This window comes from Mytilus trossulus, chromosome 7 (genome assembly GCF_036588685.1).
Source record: "Mytilus trossulus isolate FHL-02 chromosome 7, PNRI_Mtr1.1.1.hap1, whole genome shotgun sequence".
NCBI classification, from domain to species: Eukaryota; Metazoa; Mollusca; class Bivalvia; order Mytilida; family Mytilidae; genus Mytilus; species Mytilus trossulus.
Window position 1 is genome coordinate 14,129,162 of NC_086379.1, and position 25,840 is coordinate 14,155,001.

At 31.1% G+C, this 25,840-nt stretch overlaps 1 protein-coding gene across 1 annotated transcript; it reads right to left on the reverse strand.

The window, feature by feature from the left end:
- Positions 1-4,169: 4,169 nt before the first annotated feature.
- LOC134726179 (uncharacterized) lies at positions 4,170-19,405 on the reverse strand. Its single transcript, XM_063590579.1, has 6 exons — positions 19,345-19,405; positions 8,339-8,534; positions 7,416-7,501; positions 6,063-6,140; positions 5,445-5,459; positions 4,170-4,376 (listed from the first exon to the last, which is right to left on the reverse strand). Exons 1-6 carry the CDS (start codon positions 19,403-19,405, stop codon positions 4,186-4,188), a joined length of 627 nt encoding a protein of 208 aa, XP_063446649.1. The 3' UTR covers positions 4,170-4,185.
- Positions 19,406-25,840: the final 6,435 nt, after the last annotated feature.

The window sequence follows — 25,840 nt, forward strand, 5'->3', positions numbered from 1 at the left end:
CAGACAAAACGCGTGTCTGGCGTATTCCTTGTTCTTTTGATAACTATTTTTGTATTTGGAATTTATAGCTATTCCGGTTTTTTTTCGGCGAACACGACCTGGGATTATGGGTGATTTGAGGTCGAGTAATTTGGATTTGGGTTGTAATTCCGTACCTTTCATGATACTAGTAAATCAAAGGGAAACCAACAAAATTACAGAAATCCAAAGGAATTGTTATTATAAATATATAAGGATTTCATTATAAACTTGCAAAATAAAAATCTAAAACAACTAATTTATATAGATTAGACCGTTGGTTTTCCCGTTTGAATGGTTTTACACTAGTAATTTTGGGGCCCTTTATAGCTTGTTGTTCGGTGTGAGCCAAGGCTCCGTGTTGAAGGCCTTACTTTAACCTATAATGGTTTAATTTTTAAATTGTTATTTGGATGGAGAGTTGTCTCATTGGCACTCACACACAACTTCCTATATCTATATAAAGGAATGGAAAACAACTGCATGTTCATGACAAGGTAGACACACATATATTATGACATGTATGATGTCTCGGGTTCTTCAGACCATGTCAACGTATTTAAATTCACAACATCGTGATATGCATTATTATGCGAGCTCAACAGAGTGATACTAACAGTGTGATGACCGATAAATAACGGCAACGGTAGTATATACCGCTGTTCAAAACTCATAAATCCATGGACAAAAAAAACAAAATCGGGGAACAAACTAAAACCGAAAGAAACGCATTAAATCTAAGAGGAAAACAACGAGAACACTAAAATGTAACACATACAGAAACAGACCAAGAATCAGACAAAATCCCACGAGAATAACAAATATAACATCAAAACCAAATACATGAATTTGGGATAGACAAGTACCGTGACACGTCTTTTCGCAAAGTAATATGTAAGTTTATCAAAAAGATCTTCATGAATTGCCACTGTAGAGAATATATGATTTCTCAAACATCGAATAATTAACCATTGTTTACGATTCGAGGACTGTACAGTGTTTTTAATTTGTAACCTTAAATAGTTTTATATTTGTATTCGTCGTAAAGGATTAATTTTCATTCTTTGTACAAAACCTATAGTTAGCTATTATAACAATGAGATCTTGTTTTGTTTCCTGAATATGCATGCAACCTTTTATACCACGCGTTTATGAAGAAAGAACCAAGCAATCAATAAGTTCAAGAAGACTAATCACCTATTTCTCTCCCGATATCCCTTTGTTGTTCTAATGATATCTTTTCATTTTTTTACTGGTATCCCTCTACTGTTCTACTGATATCCATATATTGCTCTATTGATATTCCTTGATTAATTTATTGATATCCTTCCAATGTTCGACTGATATCCCTTTATTGTTTTGCTGATATTTTTTCCCTTTGATATCCCTGTATTGATCTGCTGATCAACCTATTTTGTTCTACTAATATACATGTTTAGTTCTACTGATATTCCTCCATTACATTATTAACATTTCTCTTTTTCCGTACATATATCACTATACTGTTCTACCGAGATTGCATTATTGTTCTACTTTTGTTATTTCATTATCGGTTTGCCTCTATTGCTCTACTGATATTCCTCTATTACTCTTCTAAAATCCTTCCATTACTCTACTGATGTACTTCATTGTTCTACTTATATCCTTCTAAATATCATCCCTTAGCTCTACTGAAACTATATGTCATCTGATATTAATTGATTTTTCTACTGATATCCATTTATTGTTCTACTGGATTGTTCTACATGAGCATCAATGGACTATTATTAAAATGAACTCAAACAGAAGTCTTTAAAGACACAACACATCCACAGCTCTTCGCAAAATATACCCTCTATTGGATTATTACATTTGCATGATTAATTCAAAAGATCTTTTATAGTACACAAAATCAAGACTATTTCACCTTGCAATAGTATTAAAACATTTGATTTTTCGACACAATACACAGATATTACACATTCCAAGATCGAAGATCAATCGACAGAGTTTTTATTGCTTCGTTTCATTAAAAAGAATGGTCAACACAGCAACGTATTTTTCTTAGGAAGGGATAAATCCTACTTTGTAAAGAATCACTCTGATTCAAACAAAAATTCTCTAAAACAAACATCAAGATACTTTGGAGAACGCGTTTTTCAACAGATTGTCGGCAATCAAATGGGAACCAATTGTGCCCCTCTTCTTGTCGACTCTTTTATCAATATAAGACTGACTTCATAGGCTCAGGAAGTAAGATATAAAGTTAACAATATCATTTAACTGGTTTTTTTTTCCACTTTATAGATGGTGTTCTCTCACTAGATAATTCAAAATTTGGTGACTATGTTGTATTGAATGCGTCTACCTCATCAAACTAGAGATATGGGATACAGCAGATACAGAAATGTCTTTCTCATATCAAAAATAACATCAAGAAAACAAAAACTCCGACAATAGTTATCAAAGATACCAGGATCAAAATTTAGTACACCATATGCGCGTTTCTTCTACATAAGATTCATCAGTCACGCTCATATCAAAATATTTATAAAGCCAAACAAGTACAAAGTAAAAGAGCATTGAGGATAAAAAAAAATGCAAAAAGCTGTTCCAAATACGGTTAAGGTAATCTATGCCTGGTATAAATAAATCCTTAGTTTTTCGTAAAATTCAAAGTTTTGTAAACAGGAAATTTATAAAAATGACCCCATTATTGATATTCATGTCAACATCGAAATGTTGACTACTGGGCTTGTTATACCCTCGGTGACGAAACGTCCACCAGCAGTGCCATCGACCCAGTGGTGTAAATAGTTATCGATGGTAATTTGATTATAATTTAGTACGCCAGACGCGCGTTTCGTCTACAGAAGACTCATCAGTGACGCTCATATCAAAATATTTATAAAGCCAAACTAGTACAAAGTTGATGAAGAGCATTGATGATCCAAAATTCCAAAACGAGATGATTTCCCAATTGTAAACTTTCTATTTCTATGTAGAAACATTCCAGTAGTGCCTGCAAACGGAGTATATATCTCCCAATTCATACGATCTTCCCGGGATTGTATTTTTGATAATGATTTCCTTGCTAAAAAGTTGATGCTCAAAATGAATCTATTAAAGCAAGAATTTCAAATTGTGAAGTTAAAATCATCCCCTCGTCACAAAAGCATGTTTGTTGAGTACGTGTTTAACATGTACAACAGGAGATTAATTTTAATGACAGATCACTGGGTATTGTAATCCCCGGGTTTTTACAAGAAATGTCACGCTGAGTTCACTGCATACGAAAAACATATCAATCCATTCAGACTCAATTTTCGGACGCCATCAAGAGTTGGTTGAATTACCGTTTACCAGATGATATCAGATATGTTCCTCATGTCGTAACTAGAACCCCTGCCCTTTTCACCAATGTGACATACCAAATCAGACAATCAACCGGTTTGTAATAACATGAGTAACACGACAGGCGCCACATTTGGAGCAGGGTCTGCTCATTCTTCAGGAGCACATGAGATCCCTAAAATTTTGGGTGTGGTACGTGTTGCTGCATCTTCTGTATTTTATGTTGTTTCTTGAATGTGTACTTTTGTTAGTTTATTTCTCTTTTCTGTTTCAGCCATGGGATTGTCAGTTTATTTTAGATCTAAAATGTATGAGTTTGACTGTCCCTCTGATATCTTTCACCCCTTTTGTATGCTAAGTTTTGTTAAACCTATTTCAACGATGGTAAATAAAGTTGCTCCAGAAAGGCTGACAGTTAAAAACTAAAACATGCATAATAAACTCAAAATGTTACTCTTTCCATTAGTAACGGATAAATTATAATAATAATCCAGACTAATTATATAAATGCTCATAAAACAATGCTTCTTGTTGAAAGCCATACGTTGACCTATAGCTGTTAATGTCTCTGTCTCTTTTGGAGAGTTTTCTCATTGGCGACCACACTACATTGTCTTTTGTTTTACATGTTTTAAATATAAACAGTATATAAGAGGGACTTGCCGGTTGATGATTGACAATCAACAGATTATCGGACATTATATAGAGTTGTCAAATGTAACAGAAATTATAAATGGCAAGAAAGGAAAGAATTCTACAAATAATGTTCAGTGCTATGAATAGTTCATAGTGTATTTAATTTAACTCAGTAAGATTGACAGATTGCAAACGCGTTCAAACGTGATGATGTCTCCTTCTATGACAGGGTTTTGTAGGTTTAGTTGTTGTCGCAGTTGTTGTCTCAGTTGTTGTTGTTGTGGTTGTTGTCGGACACCCCCCTTCTGGTATAGTGTCACTTGCGCTACATGGATTAGAACTTTGACACGATGACACCGCACCGCATGGAAGTGATGCTATGGTCATAGCTACATCAATAAATACAAAAAAAGCGTAGCAAATTAAAACAAAATGATAAGCAAAAATAATTGAGTATACAGCCAGTAAAAGTATACCGTTTAAAACTATTACTGCAAATATCTGAGTTTGGCAATCATTGATTCTTATTTCTATTCAATATACACTGCTGTTTAAATGCACGCTTTGTTTGGAATGGTGCTAGTTCTAGTAAAGAAAATATGCGCTTTAATGTGTATAAAACTTAACATTAGAATATTCATGACTGATTATTGCAATTGTATTAAAATACACTTTTTCAAATTCATTTATAACTTGTATAACATGTATAATGCGACAAATTTATATTTTTTTTATCAAAATAAAACTTTCTTCAAACACTTTGAGCAAACTTCCGCGTTGAAATATGAATATATAGAATGTCATTTGATAGGAAGCGTCAATATTTTTGGTGTTTTTTTCATACCCCCACGTCGTATGTGTTTGCTGATAATATACTCTAGGACTGACGTCATAGAATGCCCGACTCAAACATTAATTTTGCTGTTTGTTGAGTAACTTTTAAAACCCTTTACGATAATATGAGCATCTACATTTGCTCGTGAATCTTTGGTTCAGTAATCTATGTGTGAAAATATAACGTCATGAAAACATTGATTATATCATCTTGGAACACATGAAGATCACCCCCAGTTCTTGGTAGGATTCGTGTTGTTTATTCTTTAGTTTTCTATGTTGTATCATGTGTACTATTGTTTTTCTGTTCGTCTTTTTCATTTTTAACCATGGCGTTGCCAGTTTGTTTTAAATTTATGAGTTTGACTGTCCCTTTGTTATCTTTCGTCCCTCTCTTATAATTGGTAAGAAAAATGTTCAAACAGTTTATTCTGACATAGCGGTTTAGTGTTATAGAAAATATCTTTCTTATTCATCAGATAAATTGTAATAAACTAAACTTCATGTTATGATATGCATACACGTCTTTTTTCGTCAATCTTATTAAAGACACAACCGTAAATTGTAAAAAGAAATGATTTAGCAAATGTTTCCTTTAAAATGTTGTATATTTCTATACCTACGTGAAAATCCAGATTCTGATATCATTTCCAGAAATTGGAGAAAAGAAAAAAAACATACATGTATATAAATTTTACTTGTAATTATTTATCGACTGAAAATAGAAACCAATGTTACTTTTAAGTTTTTTTCTTTATTATTTCAAAATATTGGATATCTCAATTACTATGCAAAATACTAAAACACAAAACGATCATTTTTTTTAACAATGGTTAGAAACTGTCACCATGGTCACAAAAAGAAGTCCAATAATGTTAATTGATTGTTTGGTTGGTTAATATTTTGTCTCATATTCGGAATCCTCTTGCTTTAGTCACCTAGTGCTATTTACACTATGCTCGCTAATCTCTACCATTACATAGAGTTTCAAAAAACATTTAATGAAATCCTTGGTATTTTGTTTTATAAGTTATCGAAAGACACAAAAGAAGTCAACGCCAAATATATGAAAAATCATGCAAACTTTTAAATAGATTATATATAATAACCAAGAGTCCCTTTATGATTTGTTCTGCGTTTAAGGTCCGTTCGATTAATAACACATTTTTTTAGAAATCGTGTTTTCAAAGAGCAGCCTGCATCCCTAATTTTGAGAAAGCAAAACAGGAAAATATAATTACCTTGAGCTAGGAGTGCATCGAATCCTCCATTAGGATTACAAAGATTACATACAACAGGCGGGCTCGAAGTAATTGAAGCTTTAAAATAAATATTGAATGTAAGTTAGTCTGTACAATCATAGGGTTATTGGATATAAGATATGTGAAATTAGTGCCAATGAGACAACTCTCTATCCAAATATACTCATTAAAATATAAGATAAAGCAAAGCATATGAAAAACACGACAAAATACCATTCATGTAAATCTTTTTAAGTAGAGTAGTTATACGTTTTGCACGGTACTTGTCCGTTTCGTTTCCGTTTTGTATCCGTTACGTGTCCGTTATACATCCATTGGAGGTCTGGAAGATAAATTCACCGACAGACTTCTACCATACGGAACGGATGAGAAACGGACTTCTACCGGACGTATAACGGATAAAACGGATGATGAACGGATCGGAAACGGATAGATTCCAATTGAAAATTTCGCGTCAGAAATGCCAATTATTGGTATGTCAAATTTCTTTAGGTTCATGAATTCTTATTATTCATAATCGATCTTAGAATATAAGCACGTCTTCACAATCAAGCAGTTCTTATTTAGGCCAGACACTGCACTTTGGCGGAATTTTGAAGAACAAACCAAAACCAGTTACACAGAAGCATTTTGAGCATGTATGCGATTTACATGACTTTTGTATTATTATTGTCACCTTTGATTTTTCCGTATATCTTTTTAATCCGTTTTATCCGGTACGCTTCCGTTAGGTGTCCGTTTTATGCGGTACTCGTCCGTTCAATGTACGTTCAATATCCGTTCTGTCCGGTATGTGTCCGTTTCTCGTACGTTGCATATCCGGTGCATGTCCATTATGCATCCGTTACACGTCCGTTTTATTCGGTCAGTATCAACAGACACCCAGTGGATAACAATTTAGAACGGACAACTTTTATTTTCATCCGTTAGACGTCCGTCCGTGCTCTCCGGCGAGGTGTGACCGAGGCTTTAGCTCAGCTTGTAGAATAAGACTAATTTTGGCTTGCTAGCTTTGTTTGTATACATTTCTGCTAAAGTATTTATATTTAAATTCAATCCTCCAGGAAAACATCCAATCAAATTGATGAGTAATTTTTACAGGTATAACTTCGCCTAGTTATATCATCTGCAGACGTCAGGCGTAATGGCAATGATTGACCAAACTTGACCAATATACAAACAATGAACGCATGTCAACAAAAGTTTCACTTTTCAAGCATAAGAAATTTAACTCTAACAGTACGTTGTTTATCTAGGCAACACAAATTTTTACCATTGACCCTTACCCATCACACTGCAGTGGCGAATTAGTATACCTGAACATTATCTTACCTCCAGTTCCAAAGCTGAATGAAATGGGTGACGTACCAGGAGTGTAGTCAAAAATATAACATACAAACTTCTCCTCACTGTTCACTCTTAAAAAAGGAAGTAAATAAGACTGACATGTGTTTATCAATTTTGTCGTTTTTTTATAATTCCAAAATGTAAGTTTATTTCAAAATTCTTTTTTTTATAGATGTACATTTCTTAGTATTCCCTTGGTTGGTAAACTTGGTTAAGTCTAGAAATTGGGAAGTCCAAAGCTGATACATTGTTGCCTCTTTTATCAAACTTGACAATTGGAAAGTTGAAATCATCACATATGTCATTAATGCTAGGTTAAAGTAGTTTTTGTACATGTAGGGCAATATTGAAGACCAGATCCAGATATGCATGCTGCATACCTCAAATTTCAATAAGTATCGATAATATCATGTTCAAAAGAATATATAAAATGTAAATATACATCAAAATTGTTCTGTGAGAATTCTACTTCATATGTTTACAACACAAAGCCACAAAGTAGTGTTAAAAATATCAATTTCCCGTTGAAGACAAAATATCAATCCAACAAACATGACAAAGAAAAGAAATATGATGTCGATCAACAAATTGTGATAATTTCATCTAAATCATATTTGTTCTGTTGTTGATCTACACGAAGTAAGATTTTTCATTACTTAAAAAAAAATTGTTTTGTTCTTTCCATATTGTAAAAGTTCTGATATGATACAGTCCATCTTTAAATTGTGCAGAATCTGAATTAGATCGTTTGCCTTCCGACACAATTGCAAAATACAATTGAAAAAGTAATATCGGTGATAATATTAAATGCTTTTTGGTAGTATTGTTTGGGTTCAAAAGCATTTTTGTATAAAGCACTGAATCACTGAAAAAAAATGATAATCAAATCAAGTAATTATTAACAAAACCTGAAGATGATGAATCGTTCCACACGTTCAAAACAGGTAAGAACATCTGTGGTTGAGTCTGCTCCAGAGAGTAAAGTATACGAACTTGTCTCACCATCGTTCACAAACGTCCAGTTTCCGCGCAAAGTGGGCCCATTATAAATATCAAATGTTTGACCTTTGAACTCACATGGAATCTCACAATTGACATTTTGACCTGTATATGTAGAAGTTATCTTTGTTACTTATATATCTGTACTACTCAATAAACGAGGTCCAGTTTGTTAGACGGCATTTCAAGAACTCTAAAAGTCATGTTCTATCTATGATACACCATAGAACACTTCAAACCATCATTCCGATGAGGCGAGTGTGTTCTTGTATTACATAAATGTCCGAGATTCAGTGTGCATGATTAATTCAAATGCTGAAAATCACCTCGGGTTCTTAACATTAGAAAGGGTATATTTTCATTTTATCAGTACTGGGATTTTTTACTAAGAAACATTTGTAAATACATGAAGCTCATCTATCTCTTGAAGTTGTTATATTCCTGTTGAGTTGTCTTTATAATAGATTTTTCGTTAACAATCATAGCGATTTTCCAAAACAAATATTTTTATTTTCATTTAAACATCTAAATAATATTTTATTTTCATTTAAACATCTAAATAATATGATAAATCGGAAAATATTATTTAACAGCATTCTTGAAACATGTTTTTGTAAAGTAATTTATTGAAGAAAATCAATAACCCACAAAAAATAAACTGAATGTTGATACCTATATTTAATATTTCGGGGCCTTTTATAGCTGTATAGACAGTATGCGATTTCATTACAGTTGAAGGCTGTATGATGACTTATGGTTGTCAAATTCTGTGTCATTTGGTCTTTTGTGTAGATTTGTCTCTCTGATAATCTTACAATAGTTATTTTTTATATTAAAATATGTAATTATTCTTAAACGACAGCTTAATCACTCAGAGTAAAAGAGCCAGAATGGATTCGTTGACAGCCCAAGGCATATTCGGTTAAGTGACACATACGACCGTGCTATCATGTCGGTAGTGAATACAGTCACAGTCAAATTATAGAGGTAAACAAATACGTAATAGTTACTGCAAGAATTACATGTACGAGGAGTTGATTTAAAACGTTGTCACTTATGTTAATGAAGTGCATGTGTTGAAAACGAGCGCATCTTGTTAACTGAGATATGCAAATGTAATAAATTGAGAATAGGATAATAAATACTGTGAAATTGAAATATGGTAAATGGAAGTTGATAGCATCACGTTTGCCATATATTTTCCTTGAAGTTGTTCATCTGGGTCAAAATCGAGAAACGAGATAATAAGACGCATCAGAAATTATTCTTATGGTGATATCCTTAATTCCAAGTTCACAGGGAAATATGAGATGGTACCATTTATTGTTGTCTTTCTTGTGTTTGTTTTGCGTTAACGACTCAAAAGTATACACTAACATTGGCATTCAATTATTTTGAACTGAAAATTTTAATTCAAATTCAGAAACGCGCCATAAAATCGTATGAGACACAGAAAACACTGCAATCATTTTTGAGTAATGATTGGAAGGGGTATAATCACGGCATAAAATTAATTCATTGGAAATTGGTCTTTTCCAGTAGATTTATCTTGCAATTTTAACTACGAAACAAGGTGAATTTTCCATTCCTCTTGTATCTTATTAGATTGATATAACAATGACTAGAAAAAATTGCAAGCATGGAATTAATTATGTGAAATAGAATAAATATTGTTATAATCACGTTGTTATCTGATTAACGGTACTGCACAATTTGTGCATTTCGCCAATACTGTGGATACATTATTATTCGTTGGATACCAATTTTCGTGGATTTTGTGGGCAATGAAACCACGAAATTAAATATTAAACGAATAATAATTTGTCTATAGGTGTGTATGCAGACTTCAGCAAAACCACGGAATTAAATATCCACGAATATGCAAGTGATTCTTAATCCATGAAAATTTGTACCCACGAAAATAGATGAACCCACAGTACATGTTTGTCGTCAGTGATGTTCGGGTCCACAATATTTTAAATCCAAAATTGTAATGATTATAATACTTAAAAGAACAAAAAGTATCACCACTGCCGGAGCTAGATACCAGACCTTGCGGTCATAAAACTTTCGAGCACGATTTTTGTACTCAGACTCAAGAAACAACCAATCAAAATACTGGATTTCATGTTTCGGGCATGATTTTTGAGCTCCGAGCACTGAGCAAAGTTTTGTGACTTCAACCCCAGAACTGGGCATGATTGTGATATAAATAAAGATCGGTTGCTATTAAGAGCATACAGAAGAGTAAACAAAATACGATACGAAAAAACATTTTTCTTGCAATTATAATAATAACTCAAGAGATTTTACCACACTCATATTTTGTCTATGTTTTGCACAAATTGCAAGTCTAATAGTAAGCGCCTTACCTTTAGTATACTTAGTAGCGATTAATACGATGAATGTCAGTACTTTCGTGTACATTTTGTCCTGATATATATTAGTAAACGTATTGAAGTTTCACAATGAAGAGCCTTCAACAATCTTTGGGAAACTGATGCGAATTATAGTTGGATACTGGATGTATCTAGAAACACGTGTTTTCCCCTCATCATCTGTTACAATAAAACAACGCTAAACCAAGCATGTAAAATATGCTGTTGAATATTTAAAAGTTTACATATATAATTTTACTTTTATCAATATGTATTGAATCTAAGCTGTTGTTTTTTTTAATGCAAGCCGTTGTTGAATTTATTTTTTCAATATCAATAAATCGATTTTTTTATATTTAAATATTCCTGGATAAAAAAAATGTCAAGCAATTTTTATTCAGAATAAATTTAAAAGCAAGATAATCAGTTTAAGCGAAAATAACAAACGTTCTTCTTTACAAAGCTTTTCAGTCATAAGATACTAAAAAAAATATCTAAGCTATTCAAATTTTGAAACTAGAAGTTCATTACAAAACAAAATAGAATTAGTGATCAGAATTCATAGCGAATGGTAGATATCTCGAGACAAAAGAACCTTGGGAGATGAAATTCACTATCTCCTCTACTGTCAAATCAATAATGTTTAAATATGTTTGTGTGTGTTCAACTCAGTTATTTTTTGGTGTTTTTAATTTTTTTTTGTGTCACAAATACCATTTTACTTATATGACGATAAAGAATTGTAATATAACACGTATAAAGGTAAAAAAAAATAATCTGCAATCATGAATTCGATTTGTTAGTATAAAATGAATTAATATTAAAAAATATTTCTAATTATTACTATTAAAAATCATTTTTTAATATTAATTAATCATTTTTTTTTAATATTATTAGATAATTTTTCAGTATTAATAAATAATTTTTTAATATCAATAAATATTTTTTTAATATTAATAAATCATTTTTTAATATTTATAAATCATTTTTTAAGATTAATAAATCATTTTTTAAGATTAATAAATTATTTTTAATATTAGTTATCATTTTGTTATATCAATAAATCATTCTTTAATATCAATCAATGATTTTTTTTATATTTATAAATCATATTTTTTAATAATATTAATCCTTTTGTTATATTCATCTATCATTTTTTTTTCAATATTAATAAAATCCCTTTTTAATATTAGTAAATCCTTTTTTTAATATTGATAAATCCTTTTTTAATATTAATCCTTCCTTTTTTAATATTAATAAATCATTATTCAATATTGATGAATCATTTTTTAATAATGATAAATCCCTTTTTAATAATAATAAATCAATTTTTAATATAAATAATCATTTTGTAATATAAATCAATTACTTTTAATCTCAACAATTTTTTTTTTATATCAATAAATCATTTTTTTTAATATTTAGTAATCATTTTCAAATATTAATAAATCTTGTTTTAATATTTACAAAATATTTTAATAACATTTTTTTTAATATCAATAAACCATTTTTTAGTATTAATAAATACGCCACCTATATAAAGGAGTTGTGTGAGCACTTTTATTTATGAGCATACATTGTACGTTACTGTAAGGATGTAGCACAATTAGATCAGTGGATAAAATGAATAACAAAAAGTAATACGAAACACCTGCTTTGATTCTGCTACCAGCCAATTATTGTATAAAAACAAGTTGATCAATGAAATTTTGTTTATTGTTATTTTTACAAATAAAGTCTTTAAGGCTTGTAACTTCACTTCCATATACAACTAACTAAAATGATAATATTCTGTTTCTGCCGTGAGAGTTCATTTTGGGGTACAATTCGCGGTCGGCGTTTAAACTGTGTAGATTTCTTTGAACAAATGTTAAAACTCGAAGAGTTGGATTTAAAAACTGAACATTCACTAAAGCTCCAGTTATTTATTGTAGAATATAAACAATAAATGTACATTTTCAGAAACACTAAATGTATGTGTTTATGTGGGTCTATCTCAGTTATATTGTGTTGTTGTTAAATTTGTTTGTGTCATAGATATCATTTTACTTATATGACAATAAAGAATCATATTATGTATAGTTTTTTTTATAAATATTAAAAAAAATACTCCTATCTATTACTATTAATAAAACATTTTTCAATATAAATAAATCATGTTTAAATATTAAGCAATAATTTAAAAAAATGAATTAATCAAATTTGTCGAAAAAACTGAATGTATAAATATGTACTCGCTAGGAAATAAAAAAAAAACCTCGACAAGATCTAGAGTTGTAGTTCGTTATATTTCTGAATCTTGAACCAAAAACAGTTTTGATTTTAAGAGGTAATGCGATTACAGGACACCAGATTGACAAAGCTTTGCCCTATAAATTGCTAATGTGTGACAAAGTTTAATTTCTATAACAACTGCCCACACTAAATGTTGACATAACAGGAAAAAAGTAATAAAAGTGATTTTATGAGTGTTGAAAACAATAAATTAATTCAAGCAAGAAATAGAAATTGTAAAAGATTTATATTCTTACGGTTGCTGTTTTATCCTTTTCTCTGATCTTTAATTCTAATAATCATTTTAGACTTGCAAACTTGCATATTGTGACACAAGATATAAAGGTTACTGAAAGTATGTAACGAAATTAGATCAGTGGAAAATATGAATAACAAAAAGAACAACGAAACACCGGTTTTTATCCTGTTATCAGCCAATTATTGTATAAATAACCAGTGCAAAAATAATATTTTGTATATTTTTTTTGCTTGTAAAAATAAAGCTTCTACATGTTCTGAGGCTTGTTACTCTACCCCATATTAAAAAAAAACGGTAATGAGAATATTTCTATTTCTGTCGTGGCAGTTCAATTTGAGGTCCACTTCGCTGTCCGCGTTTGAAATGTGCAGATTTGTTTTCAAAAATGTTTATAATCAAAGACTTGGATTTAAAAACTGAACATAAAAACACCAGTTATAAATTGTAAAATATAAAGGATACATCGTCACAAATACTAAATATATTTGTACTCGCTAAGAACGTAGAGAAAGTTTCTAAATCTTGAACCGACTTTTTTATATTTCAAAATGTAAAAACGATTACAGAAGACCAGATTATCAAAGCTTTGCCTGTGTGTTTGCCAATATATGACAAAAAATTCACTTCTATAACAACTGCCCACAATAAATATTGACATACATATTTCATGGCTGTTTAAAACATTAAATTAATTCATGCATGAAATGAAATTTTGAAAAAAATATGTTCTTACGGTTGCTGTTTAATCTTTTTCTCTGATCTTTTATTCGAGTACTCGTTTTTGACTTGAAAACTTGAATATTTTAACACCAGATGTAAAAACACTATCCAGTGTTGTAAAATGTTTTTGGTTATATTTACGAAAGAACTTACCTTTTTTAAACAATTATTTGGGCTTTGATTATGACTACAGGACATTCGACATGTACCTGCTATGACTAAAGGTTATTAATAGAGAACCTGTGACCAAAATACATTCAGGAAGAACCTACTATACTAATAAGATATTCAACAAAAAAACAATAGGACAGTCAACAAGTAATTAGGTGCCTGCTATGACTTTTGAACATTCATCGAAAACAAACTATGACTGAAGGACATCCAACAACTCCTGCCTTGAAATAATAACATTCATCAAGTACCTGTTATATCTATAGGACATTCAACAAGTTTCTACTAAAACAGTATATGTTCAACACGTATCCATTATACCAATATGACATTCAACAAGAACCTACCATACCAATAGCATATTCAAAAGTAACCTAATATAACTATAAGACATTCTGCTAAACCTGATATAACTAGGACATACAACAATTACCTTCTATCAGTATAGAACCTCCAACAAGTATCTGATATGACTAGATGACATTCAACTAAAACAGTATATGTTCAACACGTACCCATTATACCAATATGACATTCATCGAAAACAAACTATGACTGAAGGACATCCAACAACTTCTGACTTGAAATAATAACATTCATCAAGTACCTGTTATATCTATAGGACATTCAACAAGTTTCTACTAAAACAGTATATGTTCAACACGTACCCATTATACCAATATGACATTCAACAAGAACCTACCATACCAATAGCATATTCAAAAGTAACCTAATAAAACTATAAGACATTCTGCTAAACCTGATATAACTAGGACATACAACAATTACCTTCTATCAGTATAGAACATCCAACAAGTATCTGATATGACTAGATGACATTCAACAAATATCTTTTATAAACATAGGATATTGTACAAGTACCTGCTATAACTAGAGGACATTATACAAGTACCTCATATAACTATATGACATTCAACCAGTATCTGAAATGATTACAGGACATTTGACATGTAACTGCTATGACTAAAGGACATTGATAGAGTACATGGTGTTACTATATGACATTCAACAAGTACCTTCTAATAATTAAGGACATTTGAGTACCTGTTTTTTTTTTCTATAAGACTTTTAATAAGAACCTACTATACCAATATAATATTCAACAGTTACCTGTTATTACTATATGACAGTTAACAAGAACTTAATTATACCAATAGGATATTCAACAATTACCTTTATAACTATAGGACATTAAACAAGAACCCGCTGTAAATATGGGACAGTCAACAAGTACCTGCTATGTCTATTGGACATTCAACTAGTACCTGCTATAACTATAGTAATTCCAATAAGTACCTGCTATGATTTCAGGACATTCGACATGTACCTGCTAAGACTACATATAACAATAACCTGTTTAAACTATAGGACATTCAAGTAATTGAGAACCTGCTATGATTTTCGGATATTCATAGAGAACCATTTATGACAAAAGGTCATTCAACAAGTACCTGCTTTGAATTAATGATATTTATCAAGTACCTTCAACCGTTTAGCGGATTATTTTTGCGGGTGTAAACTTTTCCCGATTTCTTTTTAATAAGGTTTGTGAAATATTTTGACGGTCATTGTTTTGGCGGATTTGAATCTTTTATCGATACCTGCTATGTACACCTTTAATTTGGCGGAATTCATTTTGGCGATTTTGCGTTATCTGCGAAAATAAGCCACAATTTTATCCCGCGAATATAACCCGCTATACGGTATACCAATAGGATATTCAACAACAAACTGCTATAGCTGTAATCCACTCAACTAGGAACTGCTATATGCAAAAGACATTCGTCACGTCCCTGAAATGAATATAGAACATTAAACAAATACCTATTTCAACTATAGAAGAGGGACGAAAGATACTAAAGGGACAGTCAAACTCATAAATCTAAAACAAACTGACAACGCCATGGCTAAAAATGCAAAAGACAAACAGACAAACAATAGTTCACATGACACAACAAAGAAAACTAAAGAATAAACAACACGAACCCCACCAAAAACTAGGGGTGATCTTAGGTGCTCCGGAAGGGTAAGCAAAACCCGCTCCTTATGTGGCACCCGTCGTGATGCTTATGTGATAATAACATTCGGTAAATAGGCTAATTCGATAGGTCACATTGATGAAAGGGAAGGGGGTTGTAGTTACGACGTAAGGAACATATCCTATATCATTCGTGAAACGGTTAATCCATAACGGTCAACCAACTCGTGATGGTGTCCGTGAATTTTACTTAGGACATGCAACAAGTATCGATTTGACAATTTGATTTTCGACGAGTACCTGCTTCAAATATAGGACATACAATACGATCCTACTATAACAATATAATATTCAACATGTACCTGATGTATATATTAAAAATTCAACAAGTATCTACAGTACCAAAGGGATATTTAACAATTTCACAACACGTACCTATATACCAAAAGGATATTCAACAAGTACCTGTTATAGCTATAAGACATTCAACAATTTCTTGATATGACTGCAGGGAATTCAAGAAATACATGACATGACTGAAGACACAATTTGTATCTGTTATGACATTCAACATTTACCAGCTTTTATATATAAAAAATTCAGCAATTACCTAATTTACAAATAGAAAATTCAACAATAACCTGCCAAAGCTATGGAACATCCAATAAGACCTGCTATAAAAAAAAATGATTATTTACCTGCTATAAATATAGGACATTTAACAAGTATCTGGTTTAATTTTACGACATACATCCAGTATCTATCTGCTATGACAATAAGACCTTCAACAAGTTCTTACCAATAGGATATTCAATAATTTCCTGATACGACTACAGGACATTCAACAAGTACTTGGTATTATTATATGACATCCATCAAGCACCATCTATGACTATATGTCATTCAACAAGTACCTGCTATAACTTACGATAATTTAACTAGTATCTACTCCTACTATATGTTTCCCATAATTGGTGGACGTACAGTTGACTTTAATTGCTTACATTCCCTTCGTTTGAACTTTATGTGGATAGTTGTCTGATTGGCAATCACACTGCATTATTATACAATTCTTTAATATATAACTAAACAATAGATCCAAAATATATTTCCCGAGGTATCAAGATCGTCTCATTGTTCTTTTGCTCGACGCCAACGGCTGAGGGCAATAGAACAATGAGCTGATCTTCATACCGAGGGTTAAAATGTTACATCAGTGGTATTATAAATTACAAAACAACTTGAACGGTATCCCATCCGAAAAGTTTCTAAGTCTTAATGGTTTCCCCTTGGGACCTACAAATGTTGGTAAATGCTAATTTATTATATACATAATACGATTCTGTAATAATCCCATGGATCAAACTGTTGAAATTATGTTTGGCTATTCAGCATCATTCAAATGGTTCTTTAATTTAAAATTCATTATTTAATCGTTGATAATCATCAAATAGTTAAAACTTTTTTAAATACTTGGCTGGGTCGACATAATATGGTACAATATGTCTTTGTATCGACTTGTCGTATTATCATCATTAGAGCATTTGGCAAATATTGATTGGTTTGCCTTATATAAAACACTAAGTAAACATTGATATTGCTTTTTTATTATTTAGAAATGATTTTTTGATATAAAGAAATTAGCGTATATTTTTTTTATTATTAAAAAAATCCAACTGATATTTAATAGTAAATATTGATTTTTAATACTTATAAAAAAGGTACAGTCAAACTCATAAATCGAAAATGAACTGACAACGCAATGGCTGAAAAATAAAAACAAACAAACAAACAAAGAATAGTACACATGGCACAACATAGAAAACTAAAGAATAAGCAACACGAACCGCACCAAAAACTAGGGGTGATATCAGGTGCTCCTAGAGGGTAAGCAGATCATGCTCCACATGTGGCACTTGTCGTGTTGTTTATGTGATAACAAATCCGGTAAATAGTCTCATTCGGTAGGTCACATTCATGAAAGGGAAGGGGGTTGTAGTTACGACATAAGGAACATATCCGATAACATTTGTGAAAAGTTTAGTCCATTAGTAAAAGACGAAAGATACCAGAGGGACAGTCAAACTCATCAATCGAAAATAAACTGGTAATATCACGGCTTAAAATATAAAAACGTATTATAAACGTGTTTTTTTATATAACAAATATAACATTAAGATAAAGGCAACAGTAGTATACCGCTGTTCAAACTCATAAATCCATGGACAAAAAACAAAATCTGGGTAACAAATTAAAACCGAGGGAAAGGCATTAAATATAAGAGGATAACAACGACAAAAGATTATTACAAATATTTGTTTGTATTAATAAATGATTTATAAAAAAACGTACACATATTAGTAATGCTATCACACCAAAAAAAAAATGTCCCGGTTTACTTACTATTATTCCCATTGTTCTTTTTATTCAAGTCTTAATTGATAATGTCGTTTTCGTTTCAATTCCATCATGTAAAAACGTAAATAAACAAGGCCAATTGCTTAATGGTGTTAACATAAACTACAATGTAGGATATTTTTTTTTTTTGGGGGGGGGGGGGGGGGGGCTGGGTGAACAGTTCACATGTATCTTACATTTATATATCATTCAATACTTCAGAGTAAAATCATGTTGATGTATAAGTATCGTTTGTATTTCTCTCTTCACCGTATTTCGCTTTAATAACATAATGTTAAAATTATTTATATATCCAAAATTTACCCCAACTTCAAAGTAAGAATGTTGTAAACATATCTTCATCATCCCTATTTATGTAATTTGTATATAAATCCCATAGCCAACAAAAATGACTTTCCACATCTATTTGTATTTTTCTCTTTCAATTTTGTTTATACTTTGTGTTATTTTGTATATATTATTTCATTTTGTTTCTATGATGAGGATGATGATGATGCTGTATGTGTATTTATATGTATGATTGGATCGTGTGGCTGCCCTCTGCTTTAACTTATTTGCTATACTGAACCCCAATGGGTAACAGTATAGAAGACTACAGGGCAGCCATAGGTTCATTTCATATGACAAGAAAAAAGACTTTTAAATTTCTCGACTTTCGATCAAGTTCATATTACGAAATGTTGATAAACAACTTACGCTGCACTTGTTTAATCTTCTCACTTTTTCTTCTACAATCAGTAAATCCAAACATCGACATAGTTTTTCTGTTTTTTGTACTTCACTTAATCCTAATTATTGGGAATATTGAAACAAATCCTGGTCCTTGTGAAATGAAGGAATCGAATACACCTTTAACGGACAATGAAAAAACTATTTCTATATGCACTTTAAATATCCGTAGTATAAGGAATAAACTAAAGTTCTTAGATAATTTCAGCGATGAATTTGATATTTTAGCTCTCACAGAGACTCACTTAGATCCAAATATATGCGACAAAGACATCGAACTTAATTCATTTTCAAACAAAATCATCAGAAAAGATCGTAACAATTTTGGCGGCGGCCTTCTCATTTATGTTAAAGACGATATTGGTATTCTCCGTAGAAATGATCTTGAAAATCGATCAGATGAAACTCTCTGGGTTGAAATCCGTGCGAAAGGTCAACCATTCTTACCCTGCAATACCTATCGACCTCCCGAATCGAACGACGGTCATTATTGGACACGCTTAAATCATGCAATAGGATTGGCTTATCAATTCAATGAAAATATTGTAATTACGGGTGATTTGAACAGTGATTTATTCAAGGCGCAAAACAACAAATTAATTGAAATCTTAAATATATTTAATATACGCAATGTTATTGATAAACCAACTCGAGTGACAGATCACAGTAGCACACTACTTGATCCAATCATTTTAAGTGACACTTTGTCGTACTTTATCTCAGATGTTTTACCAACGCCTTCTAATATAAGTGACCACGATGCGCCAATAATTTTTCTCGAGTGTCCGACAACTATCACACGTTCGTATAAAAGAGAAATTTGGATATATGAAAAAGTTGACAAAGTTAAATTCTCAGAAAAAATGGACGACGTAGACTGGAATGCACTGCTTCCTGATAATAAAGACGTGGACGAACTATCTGGAATATTTACTGAAACATCCTTAAATATCGCGAGGGAGTGCATTCCCACTAAATTAGTTACTATACGTAGTTCTGATAAACCATGGTTTAATGGTGAATTAAAACGAGAAATTCGAAAACGAGACCGTTTTAGAAAATATGCCCTGAAATTTAAAAGAGAATCGGATATTGCGAAGTACAAGAAACAGAGAAACAGAGTTAACAATTTAAAAAACCTTGCTAAGGAAAGGTTTGAAACTTATTTATATAACCTTATATTGAGAAATGCCCCAAATTCAAAAAACTATTGGAAAATAATGAAAATGCTGATAAAGTCGAATAAGAGTTCAAATAATATTCCTCCTCTGCAAAACATAATAAAAGATGAGGAGTTCAGTGACATAGTTTATGAGAATAGCGAGAAGTGTGACTTATTGAACAAATACTTTGGTTTGATATCTAAACTCGAGGAAGAAAATGTTCCTATTCCACAGTTTAAAGAAAAAACTAATACTTATATTCAAAATATATACATAAATCAAAATGAAATAATTGATATTATCAAAACTATTGATCCGAATAAGGCATCAGGACCAGATTTGATTAGTCACAGAATGCTGAAAATTTGCTCTAAGAAAGTGGCGGTTCCTTTACAAATAATATTAGATAAATCCCTCCAACAATGTAAGTATCCTTTTAGCTGGAAGATTGCAAATGTTAATGCTATTTTTAAAAAAGGTGATTCGTCATTACCTTCAAACTATAGACCAATTTCGTTAATAAGCTGTGTAGGTAAAATCATGGAACGAATTGTCTTTAAACATGTATATAATCATTTACATATGAATAAAATAATTTATGAATATCAGTCTGGACTTTTGCCAAAAAATTCAACTGTACATCAGCTATTAGAAATGTATAATTGTATTCTTAACTCACTAGAAAAGAAGGAAATAAATTGTTTTGTCTTTTGTGATTTTTCGAGAGCTTTTGACAAGGTTTGGCATAAAATGAAAGCTTACGGAATACATGGCAATCTACTTAACTGGTTTGAGAGTTATCTTTGTGATAGGCAACAAAAAGTTGTGATTAATACATCATCATCCTCATTTTGCAGTCTTTCAGCTGGAGTACATCAAGACTCAGTACTTGGTCCCTTATTATTCATAATATATATAAATGACATTGCAGAGAAACTCACATCTCTAACTAGACTCTATGCGAATGACACTTCGTTTAATTACTCGGGGAACGACCAAGAGCAAATAAAAACTGTTATTGATCGTGACCTCGAAGAGCTAAACGAGTGGTCACGGAGGTGGCTAATGTCTTTTAATCCAGACAAAACAGAAATAATGATTTTTTTTTCAAATAAAGATGCACCCGTTTTAAAATTCTGCTTAAATGATAAAGAAATCCCTATAACAAAATGCCACAAACACCTTGGGGTAACGTTTTGCTCTGATGCTCGGTGGAACAGTCATATAGACAATCTGATTATCAGTGTTACGAAACATTTAAATATCCTGAGAAAACTTAAGAATCAGCTTTGTATGAAAAACTTAGAAAAACTCTATTTAGTATTTATAAGACCATTTTTTGAATATGCAACTGAAGTTTGGGATAATTGCGGGATAGGATATGTTAATAAACTTGAAAGTTTGCCTATATTTACAAAATCTGAAATTCTGTATGAGGAAATTGGGTGGGAAACTTTAGCTGACAGGAGGAAAAGACGAACATTACAAATGTTTTGTAACATTCAACATAACCAAGCTCCGGATTATTTATGCAAACTTGTTCCACCTAGTGTACAGAGCACACCTACATATCCCTTGAGAAATGGCAAAGACATCATTGTTCCTTTTTGTAGATTATCTCTTACTAAAGAATCTTTTATACCATCAACTATTAACCTATGGAATCATACCGATTTGTCCCTTCGAAAATCAGACTCTATAGCAAAGTTTAAAATACAATTAAAAAGGTTAAATACCACAAATAAAGATGTACCAAAGCACTTTCTATATGGACCGAGGAAACTAAATATGATTTTAACACAATTCAGATGCTACTCATCTTTCTTGAACTATGACTTGTTTAGGGTCAATATAATTGTACACTGTACACCATTTCCTTTTCGACTGCTCTTTATATATACACCAGAGAGAAATTTTGATGAATAATCTAAGATGGATTACTGATGACCTTATATTAAATGTTAAGTTACTTACATCTGGTAATCCGAATCTCTCGTATGAACAAAATGTGAATATATTCAAACACGTATTCGAATTTATTAAAAGGTCTGAGAGATTTCTTGTTATGTAGAAAATGTATTCACGGTAAACCCACGTCATCGTCATCATCATCATCATCAACGTTTTCAATGTTTACATCTACTTCTGTTTCATTTGTTTTTTTCTCAATTGATAGACTCGTAAACTATTGTTTATTTTGATATTGCATGCTCATATAAATATTGTATTGTAAATTATTGTCATTCGGAGCGGACTTCATAAGTATGGCTTACTTGTGTCCAATCCAATTTACTTTGAGTAAATAAAATATGTTTAAACTAAACTAAACTAAAACTAAATTTATAAATGTTTATTCAAAATTAATAAAATTCCACAACGGCTTGCCATATTCTTGCCATAACTAAACACAATGAAGCGTTACATATGTATGCTGAGGTGAAGCGTGACTTCACATAACACTTACTTGGACACTTGACAGTTTGGATCAATTCAGGGTCATTTTATATTTTACTCTTGGTATTATTCGATTTATTTTACTTGACTGGGCGGAGTTTAACCGGTTCGCTCATAATAAACCAATCCATCTGTAGATAAGTGTATTCGGATAAACTCATCAATGAAGTGTCCAGTAATTCTTTTGTAAATTCCTTTGAAGACACTGATAGGTGATTAGAAATCAGTAATAACGGCAATCATCCTTATCACACACATCTTCAAATATGCATGTATGTAAACCTTTATACTTTGAACGACAAAATTATTTTTATGTCTACCTGTGCGAATTTCAAACGCGCAATTTTACACCAGCAATGAAAACCTTCTATTCTTTCCGTGTAGACTTTATATAGATAAATTAAGTGGTATAAGAAAAGCAAAATGAGTATATTAAATTTGATGTATGCCTTTTTGTGCTTCTTCGTTTACATTTGTTGTTTTTATAGTGTTGCAAGTATGTTTGTTTTGTTCATACTTTTAACGACAAAATTATTTTTATGTCTACCTGTACGAATTTCAAACGCGCATTTTTATACCAGTAATGAAAAACTTCTTTCCTTTGCGGGTAGACGTTATATACATAAATTAAGTGGTATAAGAAAAGCAAAATAAGTATGTTAAATTTGATGTATGCCTTTTTATGATTCTTCGTTACATTTGTTGTTTTGATAGTGATGCAAGTATGTTTGTTTTGTTCATACTTTTAACGACAAAATTATTTTTATGTCTACCTGTACGAATTTCAAACGCGCATTTTTACACATATACATAGATAAATTCAGCCGTATTTGACGTGAAACTGTACTTATGTATCCCATCAAAATGTGAACTACACCATTATTTTATTTATTATTTTTACTGTTAAGTCTGTTTTTTGTTACATCTATTTTACGTGAGTCTGCATTTATGTATTCCGTCATACGACAAAATTATTTTTATGTCTACCTGTGCAAATTTCAAACGCGCAATTTTACACCAGTAATGAAAACCTTCTTTCATTTATGGGTAGACTTTACATAGTTAAATTCAGCCGTATAAGAAAAGCAAAATGAGAATGTTAAATTTGATGTATGCCTTTTTGTGCTTCTTTGTTACATTTGTTGTTTATGTAGTAATATTAAGATGATAACACAATATTGACTGTTGTACCCCTATTTTTGACATTTTTACTCTTTGAGTATGTTTGTTTTGTTCATGCATCGTTGACAATGTAATGGAATTTGATGCGACTGTCATTCAAGTGAGAGGTTTAGCTAGCTATAAAACCAGGTTCAATCCACCATTTTCTACATTAGAAAATGCCTGTACCAAGTCAGGAATATGATAGTTGTTATCCATTCGTTTGATGTGTTTGGACTTTTGATTTTGCCTTTTGATTTTGGATTTTCCTTTTTGAATTTTCCTCGGAGTTCGGTATTTTTGTGTTTTTACTTTTTCCTTATTCAAATTAAAACCTAGCTCCGCCCGATCAATTGAAATAACATTGGTATAATCTATGATGAGTTTATTTTGGACAAGTTTTATTTGTGTCTTTATTTTTATTAAAAGTCGAGTATTTGTTGTGGTCTTTTTTTCGATTATATTTGCTAGCAATTTACGATTTATCATATCCATCCTATGTTATGTATGATTATACTTTTTTGTTATTCGGAATGGTCTTATTGTGTGTTATATTTTTTTGTGCTTTTTTTTTATGATTGTGATAAATACATTATCTTTTTTTTAACTTTATTTTAATATATTTTAATATCATTATCGGTTGCTTATAGAAAAAACTAAAAAAAAAAACGTGTAAAATAAATGTAACGATATAATCGATATTACAGTAAGAAATTAAAAAAACAAAAATATCGATTTCCGAGGGAAAATTCAAAATGAAAAATCATATTGCTAAATCAAAAGCTCAAACACACAAAAGAATAGATAACATTTGTCATATTCTGGATTGGGTTCAGGCATTTTTTTTTTATTAATTAACTTAGTTGTATAGCTAGCTTAACTTCTCATTGTTACAACCAGTTGCATAAAACTCTATTATATTATAACATGATTAAATTAACCAATCCAATTTCGTAACTTTGTTTAATATTGTTATATGAACAAACAAACGGTATGTTGCCTTTGCAATTATGTCCTCAAGCTTCTATATATATATCATCAATAATTCCCCAGAAGATCATAGAAGATTTTCCAAAACTATGCATATACGTCAGCCACAAAGTATGTAAAATTGAAAAATGCCGTTTATATATTTATAATGAGTTTAGTTTGCTTTTAAAACTACCTTTATGTAATGTCGGTATAGAAGACAAGACAAAGCTTCAAAAGCTTTTTTTTGTACAACTCTAAAGATGCGTCTCTCTAGTCTTAAGGTCAAGAAACAGTAAATGGGCTATGTCGCAGATTTTGCTAAAAAATTGCATACAACCTTGTCTCGTTGAACTACAACTGAAAATCGAAAAAAATAATACATTTATCTCTTTTATTATCTGAAAAATTGCAGATTGATTTCTTTTGATATGGGTGAATATTTGTATAGAAAGCACATAAAATCGGCGAAAACCTTCTAAAATTTGTCTTAAAATAGTCAAATCTCTAATTCTACTCCATAGATTTTTCTTAAAAAACTATATATTGTTGACACATACGTTTCTGTTTTAATGATATAGAATAATCATAGGGTGTCACCGACTTCGTTTTTTGTCTAATAATCATTTTGTTACCTTGTTGGAAGTGAAAAACGTCAAAAAACAACGTTTTACGGCCTGCAACGCGATATCGTTACGATTATTTCGACGTTTTGT